General features: G+C 42.7%; 1 protein-coding gene across 2 annotated transcripts; it reads left to right on the top strand.

The window, feature by feature from the left end:
* Positions 1 to 2435: 2435 nt before the first annotated feature.
* LOC118213235 (T-box transcription factor TBX5-A-like) lies at positions 2436 to 18587 on the top strand. 2 transcript variants are annotated; one of them, XM_035392032.1, is made up of 8 exons: positions 2436 to 2592; positions 3673 to 3767; positions 5135 to 5254; positions 6959 to 7106; positions 11150 to 11302; positions 14709 to 14800; positions 16846 to 17072; positions 17617 to 18587. In XM_035392032.1, exons 1-8 carry the CDS (start codon positions 2443 to 2445, stop codon positions 18216 to 18218), a joined length of 1587 nt encoding a protein of 528 aa, XP_035247923.1. In that variant the 5' UTR covers positions 2436 to 2442; the 3' UTR covers positions 18219 to 18587. The 2 variants fall into 2 exon arrangements, with proteins under 2 accessions (XP_035247923.1, XP_035247922.1); XM_035392031.1 differs by having other exon boundaries at positions 2436 to 2586.
* Positions 18588 to 26939: the final 8352 nt, after the last annotated feature.

A 26939-nucleotide genomic window follows, 5' to 3' on the forward strand; every position in this document is an offset into this window, starting at 1 on the left:
CCTATATGAATCTGGGACACGAAATGCTTATCCTATGGCACCATTTTGTACTCTGCCACCAATAATTTTAGAAAGCCAGATTTAATCTGTGTCATTTTTTGTCAGAATTCAGGTGTCACGTTTATGACAGAAAAATATTGCTAACATGCGAGAACGAACCAAAAGACAAATTTCAACGAAATACAAGGCTAAACGCATGCCATGGTGGAAGATTGCAATAAACGACGTATTTGTTCTTGACCGCACCATAACATAAAAAGCATAGCTTGAGGCACTGGGTCACTCGAATGAGCGTACATTTATTGTATTTATTTAAACATTTCATCTGAATCAACGTTCCGTGACGTCGACATACTGACCTCGTAACCCCGGGAATACCCTGCGAGATATCGAGTCAGGATTTGAGGAAACGTAATGGGAATTTCTGTACGTCGCCTTACTCGTTTGTGCTGGTAGACGCACATTCTCCTAAATTCCTTGGTGAACAAACCCACTGTCCCCGAGAGTCCGTTATGATTGTGATTTGTTGTGACGCAACATTCATTTTGGCATCCCGCGCTGTGGGACGCGCATGGTTGTAGGCGCTGTGAACACGCCGCGTGCTCGGATAGTCAGCTGACGAGTGGCCAGTGTTGTTTTTTCTTCTTCTTTTCTTTCTTCTAATTTTTATCATTTGTATAACGATATACAAGAAATTCTGCAGTGAAATTACCTGCTACCCCTAAAATCTTTGTAAACAGACTACATTAGGGAGTAACATGCACACTACTGCAAACAGGGAAGACGAAATGGCCGTTCTTTATTGATAGTTTCAGCTGCGAATTGTGCCCGTTCTTTTTTTTTTTTTTTGATAACTGTGCTTTTATGTCCAAAAATCCTTAAATAAAATGAGCCTGTTTCTCCTCAGTAGGAGAGGACCTTCTGAACGCCCCTTCAGTAAACATCTTTGGACTGACTAATACGTTCAATCTGAGACACAGATTTAAGATTATTGTAACGTTTGATAAAATTGCGGAATGGCGAGATATTTCAATGATTGCACTTATAGCAGTTGGAAACGCAGCGTCTCTGTTCCGTCAGTGGTTTTCCTACGTCGTAAAATATGTAGGATTTCGTGTGCGCGCGTGCGTGCGCGAGTGCCCGAGCAAGTGCCCATGCTCCATTAGGGTTCATATCATATCTGCAATCGTCACCGGATAGGCGAAGGCATTAGCCAATAGATAGGTGGTTAATTCGGCCATACTAGTATCTGTGTACTTAGAGAGAATCTCTGCGGAGGACAAGCTGGCCACGGAGGAGAGGAGACGGGTGTAGGTGTCTGAGATGCAGAAAGACCTTTGGAAACCACCAAAGCTAAGCTGCTTACGCTCCAGTCTGCAGTTCAGTGCCATTGTGGGTGGGTGTGAATGAGTACGTTTGTGAGCGAGAGAGAAAGAGGGGAGAAAGAGCGAGAGAGTGGGGACGCAAGCAGAAGACGGACCCGTTCTTCACAACAACAGTTTCTGTTATAGTCCACAAGGTCGCCGCAAAATACTTCCAAAAAGCTTCGTTCTCCACGAAGATAATAGCTGCAGACAGAATTTTTTTCTATTCTTTTTTTAATTCATGAAATGCTTTTGAGAGGGGGAGAATTCCGTGGATCTAATGGGTACAACTCTGGGATCATGCCTTTGGAATATGTGTTAAATTGAGAAGAAATTTCAAACGAACAGATCACATATATTTTTAAAGGATCCTTAAAGTAACCGTTGTCTGCCACACAGGATTAGCCGCGGTGAGTTGCTCCTCCATTGTTACGAGGTAAACAAATGGCCCTGTACCATTATACGCTACCATGGTCAGAACGGTACTGAAGTCACTGATATTACCATACTTGTCCACAGAGGCCTTTATAGCCACGGGTTTCTCAAAGGTTGAAATATAGTTTTAATGCAGTGCAAATGGGTCTACCAAGTAGTCGAGCATATAACGAAATCAGTGCGAGATTGTAATAAATGATAGTGTACTTTTAAAGTTAAGTGTGACAGCTCATACACGACTTTTCTGCTCTATATGGGGACTTTTCGAAATGATGCTGTTTGAAATCAGAAAATGCAACCAATAACAGTCTATATCAGCTTGTTTTACAGTAACACATAGGCTAGGAATTCTATACGTGGCAATAAAAGGCCCCTCATGCACCCCGGTGTACATGTTTTAACTATAGGCCAGTAATATGTGTAAACTACTATAGCTTGATAAACTAATGATATATACTGTATATATATAGTGTGTGTGCGTGTGGCTAGTGCAGACATAAATCAAAGCTGGCCATTTTAAACGTGTGGTTTTGTCTATGTCTAGCTCTATTCTCCTCTTGAGCTGCAACGTAGCATATATATAATACTTTTGTGAATGTTTAAAGGGTCTTGTCCCCGGTCAGGCAGCTGGTGGCGTCCTGAGATGGGAGATCCCGAGGAAACATTTGGACTCTCGAACACGAAACACGACCCGAACGCAAAGGAATTGCAAAATGAAAGCAAAGAGGAAATTCATAAAGTGACTTCGAGCAAATCCCCATCGCCGCAGACAACTTTTATCCAACAGGTTAGAGCAAAATGTTGTGTTTTACGACTGTGGGCCTTCCTGTAGGACAGGGAAGACAGTGAGAAAACGAAAATCAGTTCGGCTATTTCTGGTGAACTATGATGTAACAATTAAACCCACTGAACAAAACCCAAGTGTCACATAATTCGGTATGAATACAGTCTGAATGCAGGGCTGTTCACGAGACCAGGGAAGTAATGAACTGTAGTAGAGGGGATCTGGCGCAGAATACGCAATAAGAGGTTTCCCCTGACAACAGCGGCTCGAGCACAGTGCGAAATTTGGAAAAGAAACTGCGCCCTTCGACCGTAATCTCATTATTCACAATGAATGCAGAAAACGGCTAAATTAGATACACGTGTTTGTCATTTATATCAGGTTTTATGTGCGTATTATATTCACTTGCCAGTATTTAAATAATATTCACTGTAAATGGAAGCAAAATTTAACAAATCATATCTCTAACAAGTCATACACACATATGCACGTATATATACACAGACAATATCTGGAAAGTAAAATAATATACAAAAATAACCTCAAAATAAAATGAACTTGCGTTATTGTACACAGAGGAATATTTTAACAAACGAATCACACTGAAATGATTGTATGTGGATTATTATTGTACTGCTCTATTAATTTGCTGTGAGGAAATTAGAGAATTAGGTTACGGCGATATATTGATCCTTCCTTTAATATTTTATACGAGGCTATCAATATTATTAAGAGAATACGTTAACCTGCAAACGCAGATATTTGAGTGTTTATCTACTTTGAAAGTTAAGGACATCTAAATAATGCACATGAGCCAGAGGAACTTGAGACTAGGAAGGCTCGCAGTTTAACTCGTTTTTAATTTTTAATCTATGAAATGCATTCTTACATTTGTCTATGTCTCACAGTATAAGACGATCATGTTTATGAAGATATATATCCGTTGCTGTTGATCTGTCTTTATAAAACGTAAACTCTACATTAGGGTAAGTGCTTGTTTTTGCAAGCACATGGATTGTTCTAAGAGCAAAAAAAGTGTTGTTTCTCGAAAGCACTTATTTTATGTCTTTAAATCTCTGATTTGAGCAGGGAATGGAGGGCATAAAAGTTTATTTGCACGAAGGAGAACTTTGGACAAAGTTTGACGAAGTGGGGACTGAAATGATCATCACCAAAGCGGGGAGGTAAGAACAGTAAAAGTGACGTTATATCGACAGCCCGCAGTGTACTGTTGTGAGAAACCTTTTTGAAATAGGGTTTCCTTTATGAACATGAGTCATCTAAATAAGAAACCTGACCATTGAGTCCAGCGCACACGTATGCAACATGGATGGCGCTGGTATACTTTCTTGAACTATGCGCGTATGTGTTCCTAAAACGTTGTGGTCCAAATACCTGAAACTTAGGCCTATTCCCTGGGGACATGAAGCAGGCTGTAGCCTACAGTACTTGCTTACGTAACAGCCTCGTCTGTTATTTGCTCCCTTCATTTTGGATATATACTTCTTGTTTTCCTGTCAATCATGGGTTATTTATATTTTGCATCATCTGGCATATTACAAATTCTGTTAACTATACAGGCTAAATGCCACACCATTTTTTTTCTAAAGCCACAGCACGCTACTATAGCAAAGTCTGATCTGAGTTCATTAATATACGAGCTACGGGTTATCGGATTGGGCCCAGGTCCAGATTCCAGTATCTATTTTCCAGTGTATCTGTTTTGCGACTGGTCCACTGGTGCGACGTGGGCGAAAAATAGTGACACTGTGTACACAACCAGTACACTCGCGTCGTGTATAAACATCCGTTTTTACAAAATATGGTGTTTGAACGTTTTCTCATCTTAAGGAGATTACTCTACCACATCTCGACACCAGTTTTAAACAGAAAGATGCCGCACTTCGTTTCCAGCAAGTTAATCGCCAGTTTCTCCTAAAATGTAGACTAACTGGCACAATTGGCAGGTTACACACATCACAGATCAAATACTCTAGGCCTAGCATTATACATAATGTAATATATCTGATATCTACAGTATACCATTCGTGGATATTAATTGTTCAGTGTGAACTGAAATTGCGAAACAGTCCTCCGATTTCGTCCTTCGAACTATTTAAGATTGACGAGGCTATTAATCAATTTAAGACAAAGATCTGCTTGAGTTAAAGGTTTTCTCCTAGTATATTGTATATTGCTTGAAAGAACTAAAACAAAAGCCGTAGACATTGCATGGGCCTATATCAGAATAATTCGAGAAGTTGTTTTATAATCGGAAAATCCACATTATGCCTAGGCCTACTTTGATTTTCTTCACTCCTTATATCCCCTGTCTATAACCAAGTTGATGATCTTTATTGCATAAGCGACTATCTTTATTGTTGCGACCATCGCTCAAGTGTGTGCCTTTTAAAAATAATTTAATCAATACGCATTGTAAATGGCTCTGGTATGAAATAAACGTCTTGGTGTCAAGTATCATTCTCAGATTCACTGAAAGTACAACCTGTTGATTGCAACTCTCGACACTTTGTTTTTTTTCCATTCGCAGGCGAATGTTTCCAAGCTACAAAGCAAAGGTGACTGGATTGAATCCCAAAACAAAATATATTCTGTTAATGGATGTGGTGCCTGCGGACGACCACCGTTACAAATTCGCCGACAACAAATGGTTCGTACAACGATTGCAGAACATTGGTATATACGTTTCAGTGTTTTCCCTCGTTAGAAATACCTAGGTTAGGCTCAGTTTATGATGAATTTTATTCGAATTATATATGCAATACAGTTTTAAAATCTAACATAACCACACTGTTTAATATCCTTAGACTTGCAGTACTTTATTTTGTAATGCATAATATTCAGCCCTACTGTCACATGAAATCATAAAGTACGTTTTTTTTTTTTTTTAAACACGACTGTCATTTGAAGTGCATTGATATTTCCAATTATTTCCTTGCAATTATAAAATGAAATACGTGTCTATGATAACATTTATAATTATGTGTTCATGAATTCTCATTCCATGTCTTAAATAACAAGTACATTATAAACTATAGATTAACACAACAAGGGAAATGTCCATGCATGTATGCATGCACGTCCTTCTGGAGTGAAACAGTGTATAACTGATTTTAGGCTGTACAGGCTATATAGGATAAGCCTCTAATTAATTATGATGGTACTGGATAAATACAGGACATGTATAGTATTAACATAACATTACAATATCTTACTTTTGAGACGCAAAAGTAAATTATTCCATACGAATTTTCTTGAGTGTTCTGATGACGTTACGGGTAGCCTTAATTAGTCATTATAGTTAAACTTAAGTCTAAGTACACAGGTTTTAGTGTGACGTAACTTTCTGTGTAAGGTCAGAAACAGCCTGTATGTCGTTACAGCCGCCATGTTAAATTTTGTAGATACCCAGCTGTTTGATTGCTTTTCTTCTACAAATTATGCTTTAAAAGAAAAAAGGAAAAGGCAGTTTTAATCTGTACAATACTATCGTTTTTAATCATTCCCCCCATTAGTTTGTTGCACTTTTACGAGGCCAAGTTTGCGTAATAAAAACATAATTAAATTCCACTTCAACGGCCCTTTCAGGTTTTTTTTTTGGTTTTTTTTTTGCATGATGGCTTATTGTTTTGGCCTGTATCATTAAAAAGACTAAATTCTTTAAACGAGGTCGTCGCAAAAGAACACGTTGGCAAGTGGTTTTACCCAGGCAACGCAACGTGTAACTGCATGTTTGTGGCGTGGAGCATAGGCCTGAGTAGGCTACTCTTGTACCTCGCAGGTCTAACAAGATGTCTACTCTGCAATCCCTTCGTGCAGACACACATTCATCTACACGGACTATTAATAGAAAATGTGGACTGAGCTGTTCAAGCATTCAATTAAAATTGAATGTTGATCGAGTATGCGAGCGTGTCAGTCTGTGTCTACATGCTTGCGTGCGTCGCGAGCATGTATGCAAGCAGGCCTGTACAAACATTAGAACCGCAAACCACATCACCGGTGACCCAATTATTCAGTATTTCGAGTTGTCTACGGAGAAAGGGATGTTAAATACAAAAATTAACGACAATATTGTTGTGGAAATCCATAATGCAACACTTGAAACGATAGCAGTACTGTACTTGTGCATACCACTAGGGATTTTTCCATTTCAGCTCAATATCATCCTTTTTATAAAAGGGAATGCCCGTGCTCTGACAAATAGCACACATCCTTAAATACTATTTTTTTAAACTAATTTTAACAATCCATTCACTGCTTTGCAAATGAGATTATTAGCCTACGCTGTTGAAACGAAAAGCGGAGAGAGGCCGTGTCAGTCTGGTGTGAAACGATCGGTGCCCCGCCGCAGGTCTGTGACGGGAAAGGCCGAGCCCGCAATGCCCGGAAGACTGTACGTCCACCCAGACTCGCCGGCGACCGGGGCGCATTGGATGAGGCAGCTCGTCTCCTTCCAGAAGCTAAAGCTAACGAACAACCACCTCGACCCTTTCGGGCATGTAAGTAAATCGTTTCAATTATTCGTCTAGATTAATTGTAAGTGTACAATTAATACAGTTGTAGGCTACTTTTCTTGAATTAACTTGCTCCGATCGAGTATGGTTAGGCTATACGATCCTCAGAGATCCTATAAAGATGCTAAGAATATACTACAAAAGGAAATTAGGATTAATATTAATGTCAGATGAGATGTTTTTTACCGCATGTCCACACGACGAAAGTTAACACAGTTCAACACGAAATGTCAAAAAACTTATCCTCCGGTTCATTTCATAAGTAGCCCATCATCTCAAGGTTTTGATAAAATTATATTACTAATTTACATCTGTGCTCTATATTTATGGCTTGCCTTAACGAAAAAATTAAAACAACAGTAATATAATATATATCCTTGCATTTGCATGCGGAGTAGAGTGTCCCCGATTCTCACGAAAAACTAATCGTTTTTTGTGAAGATTTCAAGGTTTGTTAGGATTGACAGTATATGTAGGTGAATGGCATGTTTCATGGAAGGAACTAAAACATATCTTAATTTGAAAGTAAACTGGGGGACGTGGAGAGTGTCTGTATTGAGGTAATCAATTTGTCCGGTAGAATTTTACGTGTCGCTATGCATTTTATTTTATAGTGGAAATTATAGCAGACAATTATTTGTTATTATCCGATTATACTGATCAGTTTATCGAAGGAGTTTCTTGTAAATATAAAATAATTAAATCTTAAGTCATGATTTGGCTTTTTATCACCATTTTAAGGCCGATGAAAATTTCTTCGCGCTGAAGCCCGATTGCACGCTTTTTATTGGTTTTTAATCATATGCTGAAGATTGTGATGACGGTGGGAGTAACGGCTTATTTACACCTCACAAATACTTTCATTAAGACATTTAAGCAGGAGCCATTTCCCACGCCTTTAGAGTCTCTGAAATTAAGAATTTAAACAACAGAAGTTTAATTAAATTGACACTCCGGAAAAGGAACAACGTCTAAAATGAGTTATAGCATCTTTACATCATTAATCTTTCAAAACTTTGGGCATGAAAAACTCACATTCAATGTCCAGCATCTGGTTGTGGGAGAGCTAATGACTCAATTACGAACCGCCTGGCGTCATCACTGCAAGCCTCTCTGTTGGTAAAATTTTGGCCCTTTGAATACTGGGATCAATTTATTCGCAAAATATTTGCTGTTGGCTGCACATCGTGCTCTTGGGTTAATTTTCAGTCTAAAGGCACCGCAAAATCAACTTAATCTGGATCGCAGGTTGCTCAATATTTCAAATACCAAACTTAAAACGCAATCGTTTCCATTGGTTAAAATTTATGAGAATTTCGGTTTTTTTTTTTTTTTCTCCATTTAAAAAATAATGTGCACAAACATACAATCATAGCGGGAGGGATGGCTGGGTAGCTCGCTCAGTAAGCACCACAGTCATGGACTGAATTCGGCCCATGCCAGTACTGACTGTGGCCGCACAATTGGCTTTGTGTCGCCGCCCTAGGGACATATTTTGTGGGATGCATTGCTGGAAGTAACCCTGCTGGCTATCCAAGCGCTCACGGCTCGCTCTCTGCAGCGTATGACTGGGTCTCCTCCACCCCTCGCTCTGCGTGTGCGCAGCTTGTTGCCGTGGTGTCAAAAGAAACGGCTGGCTGGCGGCAGGGGGCATTATATGATTACTTGTGAACATAGTTCGCAAATTGGACATTGCAATATAAGAATAAAAATAAAGATTCATATAAAAGTATACACAAATGTTGGCATGCACCACTGTATTTTTATTTGTTATTGGCTGTGTCATGCAGACAACTTGAGAACCCATAAACATTCACCAGCCGTGATGATCTCATCTTATCATTAAAAACGATGAAAGGAGGGAGGGAGCTGTGGATGCTAAGCATCGGGGTAGGGGTTGATGAGACAGGTGGGAGGCGACCTTTAGAGTGGGTGGTCCTGGAAGTAGTAGTCTCAGAAAGTAGTTTGTGCAAAAAAACCTGTGTTCAAAATCATGCAATTTGAGGACATAAAATGGACTCCTCCTCCACAAGAATACACAGCAGTTGCAATAACAAGAGTACAATTTCTATCATTAAATTGAAAGAGGCAAATAAAAAGTATAAATAATTGAATTTCAAAATATGTGCTTCTAATTTATGGAAGTTTCCCCCCACTTTTCTGTGAATCAAAGTATGGAATTTAGCCTGCTTTTTACAGTGTTTTGTAGGCTATATACTGTTCAGCATAATTATGATTACAGAGAAATCCATAATCCAACCAGCAGCTTCTGCAGCACAAGGCATGATTCAGAAAGAATGCTAGCCAATCAGGATGATTTAGGAAGATGCTGATCCTATTAAGATGATTCAGGAAAGATGCTGGCCCAATCAGCATGATTCAGGAAAGATGCTGGCCCAATCAGCATGATTCAGGAAGGATGCTGGCCCTATCAGGATGATTCAGGAAGGATGCTGGCCCTATCAGGATGATTCAGGAAGCATGCTGGCCCAATCAGCATGATTCAGGAAGGATGCTGGCCCTATCAGGGTGATTCAGGGAACACAGGAGGGCAAAGTGTTTGAAAAGAGTCTAAAGAAGAGGCCAATGCTGTGACCTCATGCCTGCTTTCTGTTCCTTATACAGACATTAAACATTACTACACACTGGGCTACACTCTACAGACAGGAAGTCCAAGGAGTTTCATTATCAAATCTAGTCTTCAGCTGAAAAACAGCATATAAAATTGTTGAGGAATGGTGGCCATGTGAGGAAAATACCTTTTTTTGTTATCTAGATAGTGATTATTATTAGATTTCAGTGTAAATATTCAACACCACCAGCGGTTATTGTTGGATTTCAGTGTAAATAACCGACACCACTAGTGATTATTATTGGATTTCAGGGTAAATAACCAACACCACTAGTCATTATTATTGGATTTCAGGGTAAATAACCAACACCACTACCAAATCACTCACATACAGTACAACCAAAGCGCTGCTGGGGGAAGAGCAACCGCCATCACTTCCTACAGGTGCAGTTTCCAAAACTAAAAAAAGGCTTTGAGTTAGGCTGGCAAGACTGTCCTCTTTTTCCAGGAAATGTATTCTTTTTGGGACTGAAAATAACCGACCAGGTGGTATTTCTAAATTCCTTTAACCCTCCGGTTATGTTGCGGGTCAAATTGACCCTTTTTAAAGTTTGAAAATCTAGGAAAAATACTTAAAATTATTTTTTCAGTATGAAACTTCTTCTACTGGCCTTAATTAGTGTAATCAACATTTTAAATGAAAATGGTTCATTTCATGTATTTTCAAACCCCCCCTGTATGGGGATTGACCCGGGAACATTTTTGCAGTACCTAAAAAATGAACAGAACAGGAGGGTTAAATTCTAGGTTTCGCTTGGTCCACCGACTGTGTATAAACCAACAAATTGCCTAGCGTTATGTTCATAAAACCAGCTCACCCTGTCCCTTTTAAATACAAAAAAAATCCAAAACATGGACATCCTCTCTGAGGGCTTGTCTTTGTAATGGAATACACGTTTTCCCTGTGAGCAGAGAGAATTTCCTTAAATGTCCGAAAGCTGGGTAATGACACTGAGCTTCTAATTAATGAGCACGCTGCGAAGCCGCTCAGGGCGAAGCACCCGCATGCGTCCGGCGAAAGAAAATTAAGCAAAACATTTAAGTAAATAATAAGGAAATAAGGCGGTCCATACGCATGCTATTAACCTCAACCTGCCCAATCAATTATTTTAGTGTCTGAACCAGTGGCCTACATGTCATACGAGCAGTTTTGACCTGTTATGTGTGTTGAAGGGAAGGTAGGCCTAATACTTTGCGGATGATGCGCTGGCGCAGTAGTGCTAAGCTAAAAGGACAGCTGCAACTGTCAGCATTTTCACGCATAAGGTGCCGGGAAGATTATGCGACTCAATTCATCAAGGAACACATTCCGAAGTTAAAATGACAGGAAAACCGTCAGCGCTTTCGGCTCTTTTTTCACTGGCATTCGTAACGCTGTTCCATATTTCTCTTTCAGATCATATTAAATTCCATGCACAAATATCAGCCGAGGATCCACATCGTGAAAGCGGACGAAAATAACGGATTCGGTTCCAAAAACACGGCTTTTTGCACGCACGTGTTCTCGGAGACAGCTTTCATTGCTGTCACGTCGTATCAAAACCACAAGGTAAGGCTTTTCTGAAGTGCCCAGTTTTGACTAATAACTGAACATACTCTATGCATTTATGAGTATATTCGTATTTAAATTGCAGATACCATTTCCGAAGCGTCCATTTAACTTCTGTGTGATATTGTGAAGCGCCCTGCATAACGCGATAACCCAACAGTTATGTGAAATAAACAAGCGTTGAACAAAATTGTTTTAATAGGAAACAGCTTTTGACAGGCTAATGAAAAAGGCAAAAAGAGACTAATTCACAATTTCTGACGAAACGTTAAAAACTGATATTCTGGAATATTATATGGAAATTATTCTCTCCACCTGGGACATGAGGCTGACCCATTTAAAATCAGAATGATTTACCACGTCCACAATTCTTTTATCTTTCGAACATACAAGGGGAACGCTCACTGCCGCCACGAAACTGACTTTAGGCCTCCAATTGGAAGCGTCGGTGTGAAAATTACCAGTTCATTCACGTACCATAGGCTATAGCTGTTGTAAGCGATGCTGTTTCTGGAGATTTGCAGTCCTGTAGGTTTTCACTCCAGCCCAAACAAAGCACCTCATTCAACAGCTAGAGATAGCTGCTACTTGGTGGAATCAGGTGTGCCAAATTAGTGTTACAATGAAAACTAGTCTAACAGGATGGTATATCTCCGGGTACAGGGTTGGTTACCACTGGGCTACAGCCTAAACGGTGGATCCAACAGGCGCAGACAGGCTGCGCGCGTTTTGCGCAGGCAAACGGCCTAGCGAATAAATAAGCAGGTCCATAAGCATTCCGAAGTAAACAAATGAAACGAACCCAAGTAGGTGTGTGAATGGGGGAATTGTAGACAACATACAACACACAATTATTTTTGCAATTTGAAAATTAAAAAGTTTGGTTCATAATAATGATGTTATGTTATAATTATGAAATTCACATAGATAGAGCTACAACCTCGTGCACACAGTCGGCTGAATATGTATTAAAATTTTTTTTTTTTTTTTTTAAATCAAATGCCTCATTCCAGTAGGCTAATCCGAGGGTTTTAATTGTGTGCTGCAAATCATTGTAAGAATGGAAGATATTTAAAGTAATTAAAGTTATATAATAACGATCATCAAAGCCCATCTTATTGTAAAATAAATTCCCCTGGGGAATTACGCCGCAAGCTGCGCGGTGTTTCATTTGCTCACATCACAGCTGATTTTACGCGTTTCCTTACGAAAACGTAGCCTCGGTAAAACTGTATTTTCTAATATAATGAACAAACTCTCGTATCTGACGATGGCGTATATGGAATTCACTGAGTCGGCTACTGTAAATGCTAGGACTTCCTTTAAAAAAACATTTTCAAAGAAACTTATTGGATGTTTTACATCATTTACAGCCATTTATAGCTATATTTATAAACGAATCCGTTTTACTTTTCAACCTTTTAAATTGAGGAATTTCACTGTAAACCGCTTTTGTGGATATTGAAATTATGTTAGTAGATATTAGTTTGGTTACCAAAGACCTTTTATCTAAGTTTTATGAACCTAACTCCTTGGCCTTCGGCTATATGGAGAGCATGGACTAGGCCTACGGATATTCTAAGAACATAAATAATTTCACGAACTCTACTTTCTTCTGTTTATCAAGCAATATAAATTCATTTAGACCTATAGTAAATTAACGAATGTTCCACGGATGAAGGAAAAAAGAACTGAGAAACGTATTTCACGTCCAACCTAACGACGATGCCAATGAGAATAAGCGGTTATTGGCGTTGGTTATTGGCTTGGCGCGCGAGAGAAGCTCGTGCACTTTCCATATATCTACCCTGACTGCATGAAGGTCCCGAGTTTAAACAGAGGAAAAAGGTTATATTTTCAAAATGTATGTTTTAGAGACGCCAGTAAAGTTGGGTGTAAACCAATTTCATTCTTTTCATAAAACATTTTCTAAACACAATAAAAAAGTTAATAAAAAAGACTTTTAAAAGCAGCACACTTAGGCATCGTTTCGTAGGTCATAGAACACTCATGAATTCCTCAATATAATATGCTATGTTTATTAACCAATTAAATATCCAGTTTGTTCACTGTATTCTATTAATAAAAATAATAACAACAACATAATGATAATCACAATAACACCACCACCAACAATAATAACAATAAAAATAATAACTATTATTATTATTATTGTTATTATATACATACATATATAATGTACAAACTAATTTACAAACACATATACAGTTTGTAGGCTTTTACTTTCATACAATTAATTGGTTTCCAAATGTTGCACTAGGCTATCAAAATGACAAAACCCTGTGAAGAAATTCAGAACACTCTAAAGTTCAGTCCAAGTAAATAAAGATTCTTGCCACAATTTTAGACGTGTAATGTCAGACCATGTTCGCTGAAGCCTCTACTCCTGCCAGACCAAAAGAGAATTAGTCCAGCTAACAAACTGTTCCATTACAATGACGAGCACTACTAGGCTAGCACATACCCACCCTGGGTAGTAAAACACATTTTGTATGAATACGATTCCACTAAAGATAGAATATTTAACTTCTGACTTAGGCAAGGTGCTCAAATGTATGCTCTCTACAGCTGTTTTCCCCTGGATCAACAGGTGACTAGGTGTGGGTCTTAACAGTCCTACATATTAAATTTACATATTTACATATCTTATTCGGATTTAGAGAATTGTCAATCTTTTAAGAATGTAAAAGCTCTACCATTTCTGCCGGTTCTCAATTAGGCACTCTCAGGCATCCGTTTTCACCCTTTACTTTAAAGGGGGGGGGGGGGGTAGGAACCACCATTAATATCTAATGAGTCACTGGAAACATCCCCAAGTGGTTCAATGCAGGAAACACGAACAACACGTGTTATACAGGCATGCAAGCTTTACATATGGGGAGTATAATCTTTGACTTATAGGTTACAGGCCTAGACCCTCAACTGCTTTACCATAAAGTATGTACCCATTGTAGGAGTGTATGTGTGTGTGTGTGTTTCCAACTGTGTGTGTGTGTGAGAGAAAGAAAGAGAGAGGTTTGGAGAAATTTTGTCCCATAAGAGCGGGTGGTCTGCAGATATGGGGAATGATGTCTGTCTTCTCATTAAGCGCACTGAAGCTCAGGAAGATGCACTGCATCAGTGAGTGAGAGCAGTCACCATCTTTCTCCAGTGTTATTTAACAGCCCCAGTGGACACACCTCATTCCTTCCTATATTTCCAGTGCAGTCAGAGCATGGCATATTGATTGACATTTTCAGCCAGCACCTGTTGTTAAACCCAGACACAATAGAACCAGCGCATAGAGAAGACAGTCTCTTTCCAAGCCTCGCTATTTTTGACAAAAAAATCATCAGAAAAAGTCGAGGGACACATTCCAGGCACCGACGCTGCCGCTGTGTTTCAGATAACTCAGCTGAAGATTGAGAACAACCCCTTTGCCAAGGGCTTCCGGGGCAGCGACGACCTGGAGCTGCACCGCATGTCCAGAATACAGAGGTAAACCATTCTCAACCTTCTTCCACCAATCAAAACCCTCCTATCATTCCACTAAGCATTCTCACTCTTCCTCCACCAATCAGAACATTCCTATTATTCCACTCAGCATTCTCACCCTTCATCCGCTAATCAAAATGCTCCTATTGTTCCACCGGTTCATCCACCAATCAGAACCCCTCCATAAAGTACAATCACTCCATCACCATTAGAGCAGCTTCTCTACCTTTGATCACCCAGGTTTGGGTTAAACTGGTCCAGTCCTTTCAGCAAACAGTGGATGGGCCTCATTTACGAAACGTGTACGATCACATTTGATTGTAAACCGTGTGTAAGAACACTTCAAAGAACATTTCGGCATTCATAATTTTTTTCTTATCTGTTTTTGTTCATGGCCATTTCCTTATGCTAATCACGTGAACAGGATTTCCCATAAAATTGACAAATAGGCAGCATTCATCGTCTCATACACCTGGGATACGCACCAAAACAGAAGGTCTGCACACGTGTCATGAATCCCATATTGTTTTTTTGTAGGTACGTTTTTAAGAACAAAATTAAGAATAATTTAAGAAAAGTTTTGTGAATGAGGGCCAATGTCTCCATAGAGACATTTATTGTATAACTACAGAGAACAGAAAACAGGTATGGAGAACAATTTCAGGAGCTCGTTAGTTAATTGGCTGGCAGGATTTTATTCTGTTAAACTGAAGGTACTACTGCCTATGAACACGTGAATCCTGACAGCTGTTGCGGGGTCAGCGATTGAGCCATGTCTTCCCAAATAAAGCTTTCAGAAAGAGTAGGTGTGGCATGTAGACCACACAACACCCCACCCTTCTCATGGTTCCCCCAGCAACGCAGCGGGACGGAGGACATTAGTGAACCCCCGAAAACACCATCCATCCCAGATAGCAAAGAGCACACAGCCATACCCCTTACTCACCCAAAACCAACACCATCCTGTCCATCCTGTTTCAGGGACAAAAGTGTACAAAATGAAACTTATTATAAATAGTTGTGCAAACAGTATTACTTACAGTATTTGTATTTTATTTGATGTTTTTCCCTACATGCAGATGAACACTCACAAACACTGTGGAGAAGGGATTAATATTGTTAGCAATGTATCATAGCAATGTTTTTTTTTTTTTTTTTAATAGATGGACGGTGTATTCTGAAATCATAAAAAAAGCAATGGAAAATAAGTTTTGTTTCCCATCCAGAAATTTAATAAGTGTTAAATAATCATTTTCAATTTAGTTGCATTATCTACTGCATTATTATTTTGTTGCTTTAAAAAAAATCTGTCCTGTCTCTCTTCAGAGGCCTAATCTCTGGGGGGATGGACACATAATGTGGTTTATTTTTAGACCTGCGTTTGGGTGACAGAGCCATACCCCTGGAGCTAGAGAAGGACTGTAATCAATACAAACACAAATCAAAATATCCATCCACTAAAAACATCCCTACATACAGACACAAATCAGCCAAAATATCCATCCACTAAAACATCCCTACATACAAATACAAGGTGTTTAGTTCATAGATTAAGTAATTTCTAAAATGAGCAGTCATTTCTAAGATGAGCTATCTGAAATTAAATCCAAAAATGATAAGTCTCATATTTAGAGAGTCATAAATCAGGTTGCATAAGACAAAAACAAGCAATATAAATGGGGACACAAACAATAAATGTATTTCAAGCTTTCTGACATACGGCATGGTTTGTCCATAACTGAACAAATAAAGTCAATCCTGCTTTTTTCCCATCAGTGTAATAATAATGGTTAGAGAACTGGACTTTTGCAGGTTCGATTCCCAGCTAGTACACTGCCATTGTACTCTTGAGCAAGGTACTTAACCTGAATTGCTTCACTATCCGGTTATACTCGTAAAACTCTGGGGAAAAAAGTGTAAATCACTCTGGATTACAGTATATGCTAATAACGTCATTTAATATAATGTAATTTACTGTAAACCCAGTGTAATTCTTGGTGAAGCGAGCGACTAAGAGGCGGTTTGGCGCCCCCTGTCTGTGCCCTCAGTAAGGACTACCCGGTGATCCCCCGCAGCGTGGTCCGCCAGAGGGGCGGGTCCAGCCCCAGCCCCTTCAGCGGGGAGGGGCAGTGTCTGGCCACGCCCCCGGGCCTGGGCTCACCATACTCCTGTGACAACGAGGTCCCCAGCCCCTCCCTGGAGGGGCAGCCTCAGTCTGGCCCCTACCCCCTCCCCCACGAGCACGGCCAGGACTACCACTGCCCCAAGAGGAAAGGTAGGCTCCTACTTCTGTTCACCACTCTCTGTTCACCTCTCTATTTCCGTTCACCTCTCTCTGCTTCTTACATTCAGAAGACATTCAGTTTATTGATGTGCACGTGTCACATGATCAGCAAAGTTCGGTTCACTACAGAAATATTTTCTACAAATTCACACGTTAGCAGATACACTGAACATTTAGAACAGGGATGTCCCATCTTATCAAAGAAGGGCCGTTGTGGATTCTTCCAGATTGAAGACCATGGTTATTTAGTTACTTGAACCAGGTGTCAGTGAGCAGCTGAAACAAAAACCCCCAATCCACACCGGCCCTTTTCCCATAAGACTGGACACCCCTGATTTAGAATGTTTTTACTGATTTAATTCAACAAGCATAAATCAGTAAAATAATTCTAAATATTCAATGCATTTTGTTGATTTGCTAACCTGAAATGAATTTGCAGAATATACTTGCAGAACATCATTATCATAATAAACTCCAGTAAAAGCAGATACTGGTGGTAATGAGAGTAACACAGTGACTGGGCTTCTCCCCACAGTGGCTGAGGACAGTCATGCAGGTGATCACCTGTACAGGAAGTCCTACATGGAGAGCCCCCCTGGCGACGGCGACCCGTACTACCGGCCGTCCGGCTACGCCCCGCCCCTGGGCCTCGGTGGCGGCCCCTACAGGACAGAGTCGGCGGCGCAGCGGGCGGCCTGCATGTACGCGGGCGTGTCGCCGGGGGCGGAGCTGGCGCCCGGCCTGGAGGACCTGAGCTGCGGCGCCTGGGCGGGCGTGTCCCCCTACGGCGGGTGCCCCGTGGCGGGCGTTCAGCCGCCCGAGCGCCTGCCCTACCAGCACTTCCCCGCCCCCTTCCCCTCGGGGCCCCTGGTGACCCGGCTGGGCGGGATGGGCGGCCACGCCTCCCCGCAGCGGGGCGACGCCCACAGCCACGCCCACGCCCTGTACCACAGCCCCGTGCCCCACCAGCCCCTCGCCCGGGCGCACGGCCCCAGCGCGGGCATCCAGTCGCCGCCCGCCAGTCTCCAGGGAAACGAGTACCTGTACCCCTCTGGGGGACCCCTCGCGCTCTCCCCGCACCAGTACCACACGGTGCACAGCGTCAGCATCGTCCCGGACTGGAACCAGAGCAGCTAGAGGGAGAGGCTTGAGTTTTTGGACAATTTTTTAGACGGTTCCATCCTTCTACGCAAGAAACTTGGGTTGGGGCTGACCAGCAGGGTTAAATTATGAATTTGTATATTTTATATGTGCTAAGAGAAAGAGGAACTCCCTTAAAGCTACGAAGGCATTCTTCTTTAAAGCTACAGAGACAGTCCTTTAAAGCTATGGAGACACTCCCTTAAAGCTACAGAGACATTCTCCTATAAAGCGTCCAAGGATGATTCTGCCTGCAAGAGGTTTCATACAAACATCCAGAACCAGTTTCCATTGGTCGGGTACATGGCAGAGGTCTGCTGAAACCTGGCAGAATGAACCATTCACGCATAAAGAGGAACTCAGTCTGTACTGGCCCAGGTACCCAGCTTCCTGTCAGGAGACAGGAGGTGGGTGCATCTTCCTGGACCATCATTGAAGGATTCCATGGGATGGACTTTCTTCAGAGAGATTACGAGAAAAACCATTCATGTCCATATAACACAGCAAGCATGTGTCCAGACATTAAACAAGTCCCATTAAACCTAATATTTAAGAGGTGGGTTTGATTTAAAAACATGAAACAATTGTAAAACAAGCCAAGAGGTTTTTTTTCCCGCCAGAAGTATTAAATCCAAAGTAATCTGTTTAGTCGCGGTCAGTGTGTAAGAGCAACCCTCTTCCAGAAAAACAAAATCCACACCACAATAGATCACGGACACTTGAATTTTCTCCAAAATTACCCTCCTCTTGTTTTGTACTGCTACAGTATCAGAATTGGAATAGAGGGAAATGAACATCTGAAAATTCCAAGAAAGATTCCTTATAAGCCAAAATAAGATTATAAGGAATTAGGTTTATTTTTGCTTATGAGGAATCTTATAAGGAATTATACAGTCTGGAATTTGAGATCTTCAACAATGATGCTCAGAAGTTTATGAAGCATACTGCCACACCATAAAAGCTGCCACCCAATCAGAATTTAACGAGAGTGATCTTTCGTGCTTTGTATTTTGTTGGGGCAGCACGGTGGTGTAATGAGTAGCACTGTCACCTCACGGCAAGAAGGTCCTGGGTTTGAATTTTGGCCAGGGGCCTTTCTATAAGGAGTTTGCATGTTCTCCCTAAGTGGGTTTCCACCAGGTACTCTGCCTTCCTCCCACAATCCAAAGACAGGCAGGTTAGGCATTCACAGGGCATTGCTGTAAAAGAGCATGCGTGCTCAGTCAACCTACCCTGTATAAATAAAGGTTAACAATATTTCATCTATTTCAATATTTAGTATTTTGCCATTCCAAAGTGTTGCATACAGTATGCCACCTGAACGCAGGACAGTTGCCCATTACAAGGAATTCAGCCGATTTACCAAGAAATACAAGGAAACACGACGTGATGAAGTGTGCAGTAAGTGTTGTGTCAGGAGAAAAGCTGACTTGGAAAATGCATGCAGTTACTAGTATTGCCTCTGTTCATATTATTTATTGATTCTGTACTCTCCTCCTAAGACCTGGCAAAAGAAAAGCATTTTAATTTTTAGGCATAACACAAGCGTCTTGGATGACGTTGCAGTAAAAATATTTTCAAAAATATTATTTATTATTGAATAAAATTATGCGCCCTACAGGGGGACAAAAATGAATTGCCGGGTCTTAGGAGGTTATATATCAGTTTCTGTTCCATTATGACATTTTATTTGTTTGTTCCATTTGTTTTCATAGATATTTTTGGTTAAGGTGGTTTGTTACAAAAAATATATATACAGAGCGATGCTTATGTAAAATTCAGTGCAGTAAAATTGTAAAGAACTCTTGGAAAAGGATCAAATAAAAACACATGTACATAATTCATTTAAAATAATATTTTGGGTTATTCCAATAGACAGCTTTCCTTTCTGCTGCACGGTTCTATTAATTCCTGTTGATGGAAACTCCTGGTTATTTGGGTTACAAGGCTGCATCACATGGATGTTCATATCACAAAATGGCGATTGGTTTAAGAAGGGAGCGTGCGTGTGTAACGGGGTGTGTGTGTGTGTGTGTGTGTGAGTGGGGTGGGGGGTTGTTAAATATATAACAGGCTGTTTGGTATACTGGGATCAGAGCAAGCGACACCCCCTGCTGCTATTTTAACAGAGCCGCACGCTCGCACTATGGTCACAGACTAATTGCTGTTTGTGCCTCTCCCCAGAGGTTGCCTTGTCTTGCGCCATTTCCAGTGTCTCACACTATAAGCAGCTCCCTTTAAAAGCCAAAGTCAAACCGCTGCTAACCTGGCAACCCAGCTCATATAATGGGTAAAACACAGTTCTGATGCTTTGAAGGTGTACACGATAGAGTAATATAGGCAACAACGCCCAACTAAAATAAGCCAAACAAGCATCCAGTAACATGGTCACTGCCATTTGAGTAAGAGCACATCAGAGTGGACCTTTTAAGGGTAATTTACTCACTGGCTTCAACAAAGGTAAACTCAGGAGGTGGCATAACAGGAAAAAGGCCTACTCCTGAATTTTCAGCAGAGCGCGAATTTCACACAAGCGCCGTGTGATGAGTCATCTATACGCAAAGCATTCCCTCTCTGTTATTATTAATATCAAATCAATAACGGTAAAAAGCTGTAGCGCATCTCATTCTCTGAAGGACTGGCAGCTCTTCTGTGAAACCAGCAGCTAGTATCCACGCTTGCTGCGGCCATCGTTCCTTAACCCCGCGAGCGTTCGGAGGTATTAAAATAGGACGGAGTGAGCAGACGGGGAGAAGCCGAGCACAGCGCCCAGACCGACGGGGCGCTTTGATCTGCCGGGTACCTGCCCCGGCCCCGGCCCCCTTATCTGGACCCGAAGCCCTGGCGTCCCGCAGCCCAGACGCCCTTTGACCCCTCGCCCCCTGGCCTCCGTTCTGTTGCTTCAGATGATTTAAGGGGATCCACCCCTGTCCGCACACCGCCCCCCCCACCCCCATACACATCCCACACCCCTCACACAAGCATGCCTCATAATGAGCAGGATTGATGATGTCATTGATGATGAAACCCCACACAGCCAGGCTGCTCTTAACCAGAAGTCTGAGTGAAAGATCACACCAGGTACTAAACTCATGTCCATTGGTGAAAACCATTTCCCCTGAGAGGACGCCCAAATTAAAAGTATGGGGTAGGGGGCAGAACAAGCAGGCCTCCAGACCCCGTTTCCCAGCCTTCCCGAAGCATCGCAGCGACGCAGCAGAAATGCGATACCCACACGGACGCATCATACGCCCATCAGGCATTCGCTGTGTCCAATACAGCGGCCAAACCAGACCATCAATACGTCTCGCCTCCTTTGCTGCCCCCCCCCCCCCCCATCCCACCAACGAACGGCGGCGAGGTCAGCCCAGGAGATAAATGAAGGAGCGAGGGCGCTCCTAAACGAGACGGGATAGGACGGGCCGGGACGGGACGGGACGGGGGAGGGCTTTCATTAATATCTGCTGAGGAGCTGCTCCGCCAGTGACAGATGACCAGCTTAAGAAAAAGCAAATGTTCTGCAGCAGCACATGTCCATGATTGCACTGCATGCTTCATTACCTTAAATTAGCTGGTATAAGCTTGGCACAACACTTATGTACGCTTATGACAAGAGCAATGGTAATCATACAGAGATTAACAAGGTATCACAAATGACTATTTCTGGCAATCTAACAAAATAATTAAAACCTGGGTACCACAGACATCCCAAACTTTTAAACCATGCTGGATAAGAGACAGCTCCACAGACAGATAATGGGAACAGGCAGCAGTTGGGTAGCAATCTCCCTCTGCAGACTGTCTGCTTGGTCTGATAACTGACGTAGAGAAATTCCAGCTCGCCGACCATCACCTCTCTTAACGTCTGAGAGAGTCGCAGATGGGAATAATGCTCAGCCAATCACATTGATGTTTGGTTTGTTTAATGTTCGTTTACAGTCACATGCAGCCTGATTGCTCTCAACACTCTGCTTCTCAGCCAAGCATTGTAAACAGCTAAAAGGAACAAAGCAATGCACGCCCATAACAGTGGGTCAACCAACCGCAAGATGCTGAGCTCTCTCTTGTCATCTTGTCAAACTCTAAGATGCAAGGATCTTTTTTAGCTACCTTCTCAAACAGTGAAGGCCTTGCCTAGCACAAAGGGCTTTCAGGTGTTCCGAGAGGCTAAATTCTATCTGATGGGCACAGAGTCCTTCTCTCTCGACAGATCTCCAGAGCAAGACACCCCAAAGTCAAGGAAAATGACATCTGCTTTGCCCTCAATTAGCTCACAGGCCTGGAAAGAAAATGGAGTTGACTACGCTCAAAGGGTGAAGGTTGAGCTGACCTACCTACAGCCGGCAGACAGGAGGCGGAACCACAGGGTCGGCCACTTTCGCCCGGATGTCAGGAGGAAGGCAAACCTCTTAACCAAAAACCAACGGATCTTAGGATGGGGGGGGGGTGGGTAATGCAGTCAGATAGGGACATAAAAAAAAGAATAACACGTTCCATTGAGGTGACTTTTCACTGCAGTTTAACTGAATTGATGGGGCAGCAAATTTTATAGAGCTTCTTACTTACAAAGAAAGGTCAAAGAAATATACACACATAAGATGGTAGACGGTCAAGGAGAGAAGGCACTCAAAACTCCCTGTGCCACAAATTTCAGAGGGAATTCAAGTCAAAGCTCACAACACAACTACCTCTGTTGGGCCTCTGTTCCGCAGAGACAGATTTTTTGGGAATGTTGACTGGGAGAAAAGGAGGGGATTTGTCTCGACAGTGATCGATGCGTTTCAGAGATGCGCTGTGACACTGGAGCCAAAGCGTCTCATGATAAACCCAAAAGAGCAAGAGGAACAATTCAAAAGCATAAGGGATCGTGCACCAACTCAAAGGCCATTGAGGAAATTTCTTAGAGCTAGAGGAACAACTGAAAAGTATAAGTGCTGGAGGACCAACTTAAAGGTCTTTGGACAAAGACAAACAACTGAAATGTCTTGGAGCTGTAGGACCAACTCAAAGGTCCAGAGGAACAACTAAAACATTTGCAAATGCTTATAAAACATTTTTGTCCATCTGTCGGTGTTTGCTAACAGGATACCTTCCTTTATGTGACGTTCAGACACCGTCAGCCACAATAAGCCAAAAGGGAAGAGTCTTCATAAAGAAAGTTCCAAGGCTTCCTGGGCATTTCAGACTGGTCCACAGTTACACCTCGCTGTGAAAGGGGAGAAAGCACCAGTCTCGTGGCTGCTCTTCTTATCTTATCTCTGACAGGTTGTTTGCATTTGCCAACAGCTTAGCCCTCTCATTTGAGGACAAAAGTCTTAAGTTTTCAATATCTACTTCTCTAGACTGAAGGGAGGCGCGTTTTGAATTCGTTGGTGGTCTTGAATCCCCCCCACCCCACACCGTGTGGCCCTATCAAACAAAGTGCCACTTAATCATGACATTTAGGTGCTAAATATACTCCAGAACTGTCACAGGATCTCCAGCTCCCAGCAGTTGTACACCTTGCATGTACCAGATCTGCTTCTCAGTTTTTCCACTTAAATTGCTATGTTCCTGTCAGTTAAAGGGATGGAAGCATCTACACAATCACACAACAAAACCTGCACAACTATACGCACTTCAGCATACAAAATAAAATTAATCTACCTTCAGTGGGCAAGTTTGAGATCATATCAGTGAGACCTTCTCAAGCAGTGGTTACTGACACAGATTACAAAAGGCGAGATGCTGAATTCTGATTAGATTCTTTGAGGTATTCTTCGCAATTCCTGATACTGTTAAAATCGGTGGATGTTACCTTTTAGCCACAAAAGCATTCCAGTCAGTGGAAGTTACAGGATGTCCCATTACTGCTGTGAAAGTTGGTGAACAAGCAGGCCAAAAGCCTCAGACTGGGCCGCCCTTTGAGAAACAAACAGTTGTGTTGATGATGACGTTGATGAGTCTTGTGCTTGGCAGGTGACAAAAACAAGGCCAAGAAGGTCAGTTTTCCCACAATGCCATAGGTTATCTACGGCAGGACATCTATCACTGTGGATACACTGTTTGGCCTAACGGAGCCTATTGGCTGATTATAACACAGGCAGACGGTGGAGGAGCCAGGACTGTCGATGAAGACCAGGAGGTCTTCCCACCCCACTGTCACAGGGAAAACCTGCCAATCAGATTAGCCAAATACACAGACTATCAGACCTTTCAATTAAATACTTGGCTTGACTACTTATCATGGGAAAACTTTATTTTTAAGCAATGCACTACTGTCCAAAATAACTGTGTGCATTTTTTTAAATTCTTGAGCACATTCAGCATTCCTTCATCCAACTTCCATCCCAACCCTCATCCCATCCTCCAATATCCGGACCTGTCCAGGGTGTATTCCTAATTCTCACACAATGCACGCTGGGATAGGCTCCAGAACCCCCGTGATCCTGCCCAGGGTCAGTGGGTACAGGTAATGGATGATGGTCCACAACAGGGCTGCATGTCCCGGTCTTCTGAACAGTGAGGTAGAAAACGCAGAGGCAAGCACCAAAGCCGAGGGGTCCACTCCGGCAGGTTACCGATTCCTGAGCCTGGCAGCCAAGACCTGGTAGCCAGGCTTTCGCTGTACAACATGAACGGGGGGGAGGGGGCAGTGTGGCAGGAGGAAGGGATGGAGAAGTGCCTTTGAGGTGGGGGCGAGATTGAAGTAAACTTGGCCAGTTATCCACACAAGCACCACCCTCATACCCAATGGGAATGGAGGCAGGAAGGGGGGGGGGGGGGGGGGGTCTATGGCACCCTGATTTGGGCAGAAGCAGATTCTGTGGAGTAGATCCGGTGATTCTCTATAAGTAGCGGAGGCATGAAGGACTTCTCGAGCACAAGAGCACGCATAGATCAGAGGTCAAACAGCAATCGACAATGCTCCTCACACCCAACAGGCAACATCCACATCAACCACGAACAAATGAAAAGGCCCAAACCAACCATATGCCCACTGGCTATCAGCGCAACCTCTCCGTGACCATATACGACTGCAAGACGCTTATATCTGCATCAGCACTTAAATTCTGCACATGATTTCCTAAGAGCCAAATTATTTTTGTACTCCTGCTCACCACAGTGCTACAAACACGAAGCAACTCTGCCATTAGCACGATCGCATTAGCGGTACCGCTGCCTTTACACGGTGGTGTTTATTCTGGTATAAGACAAGAGGATCTTTAATCTCTCTAATCTAATCCTATATGCGCCAACAAACCGTCAAGAGCCGGTAAATTGGACCAATAAACAAAAATAATGATTACTCTCGGCTCGTTACGTCCCTCTGATCTCTTTCAGGGGGAATAATTGGCTCGTCTCGACCGGCCGCGCGGCCATATTTCAACTCAAAGAGGAAGGCGTGACCCCAGAGGGCCGGGGGAATGAAAGGGCCTATTTGACAGGTCAGCAGGCAGAATGGGGCGGGGTCAGGGGTCAAACTAACATCAAGATGGGCTGGGTCTGAAGGAGGAGGCAAGGGGGGGGGGGGGAGCTGGGGGCGCAGCCACTGGACCTGCGGAGCAATAATCAGACAAAAAGAGGAGGAGCAGGCAGAGTGGGCCAACAGTCAGGGCGATTAGCGGGCCTGTGGTACGTAGCTTCAACAGCTACGCTGAGGATGACGATGGTGGAACTCTTGACTATAAGGTTTTGATTGACCACTTCCGTCACTTCGCATCTACACTGTTAACAATAGACTCTAAACAGAGGTGCTGTGGGTCGTTTGTGTGCCAGCGTCGCTGACCACAAGCACAGGGTCGGGGGCTATAGTCAGGGCTAAATCTTTAGCGGATCTTTAGCGGCTATGACCAGGAGTCTACAGTCCCCAGAGCTGGGCTTGCTTGCCCTGCCAGGGGTACGTCTCAATTAGCCAGGGATGCTTTAGCTACTGCTGACTTCCCAGCTTCCCACAATGCTTCGGGCACTGGATGCAAAGGACTCAACAGACACTGCTGGGGGACCAGACCTGGGACCAAAATAACAACAGCGGAACAGAGGGCAGGAACTTATAACTCACATAACTCTCCCCCAAAACCCCCACCCCCACCACAGCGCAAAATCCCAAATTTAGCATAACTTAAATGTGCTCTGACTAGAGTGATGACATTTTTCCCCACACCCAGTGACAGCTATTCATAAATCATGTACCTATATGGGAGCGATTCATATGAAAGAGAGCATAAAACAAGAAGAAAAACAGAGCCGGGGGGGTGGAGGGATGTAGGTCTTCGAAAACTGACTGAAACTGAACTACACTTCCCATGGTCCTGCTCAGCACGTGTGCATGATGCATACAGGGGGGCATTTTGCAGTGCAGTCTGGGAAAGAGCAGTTACCAAGTATTCCTAATAATGAGGCTACTTCGCCCAGCAAATGTTTCCATTTCTGGCTTACCTTTCTAATGAAAATCAAGATACAAGACTGAGCTCCCCCCCCCCCCCCCACTGCAAGCATGCATGAGTCCCCCAGAATGGAGCTCCAGGATTACAGACTTTGCGTACACTCTGAAACCCCCCCCCCCCCCCCCCCACCAATTGGTCAGTCTGTCTGGCACCAGACTGCAGCGGGGCAAGGCGGGGCGAGGCGGAACACGTGAGGGGGGCCCCCTGCTGACGGGACACGGAGAGGGAGGAGAAACAAAACGCTGCTAATGGAGACACGACATGCTCGCCAAGGCGGAAAGTCTGACAAACC

This window comes from Anguilla anguilla, chromosome 14, assembly GCF_013347855.1.
Source record: "Anguilla anguilla isolate fAngAng1 chromosome 14, fAngAng1.pri, whole genome shotgun sequence".
Classification (NCBI taxonomy): Eukaryota; Metazoa; Chordata; class Actinopteri; order Anguilliformes; family Anguillidae; genus Anguilla; species Anguilla anguilla.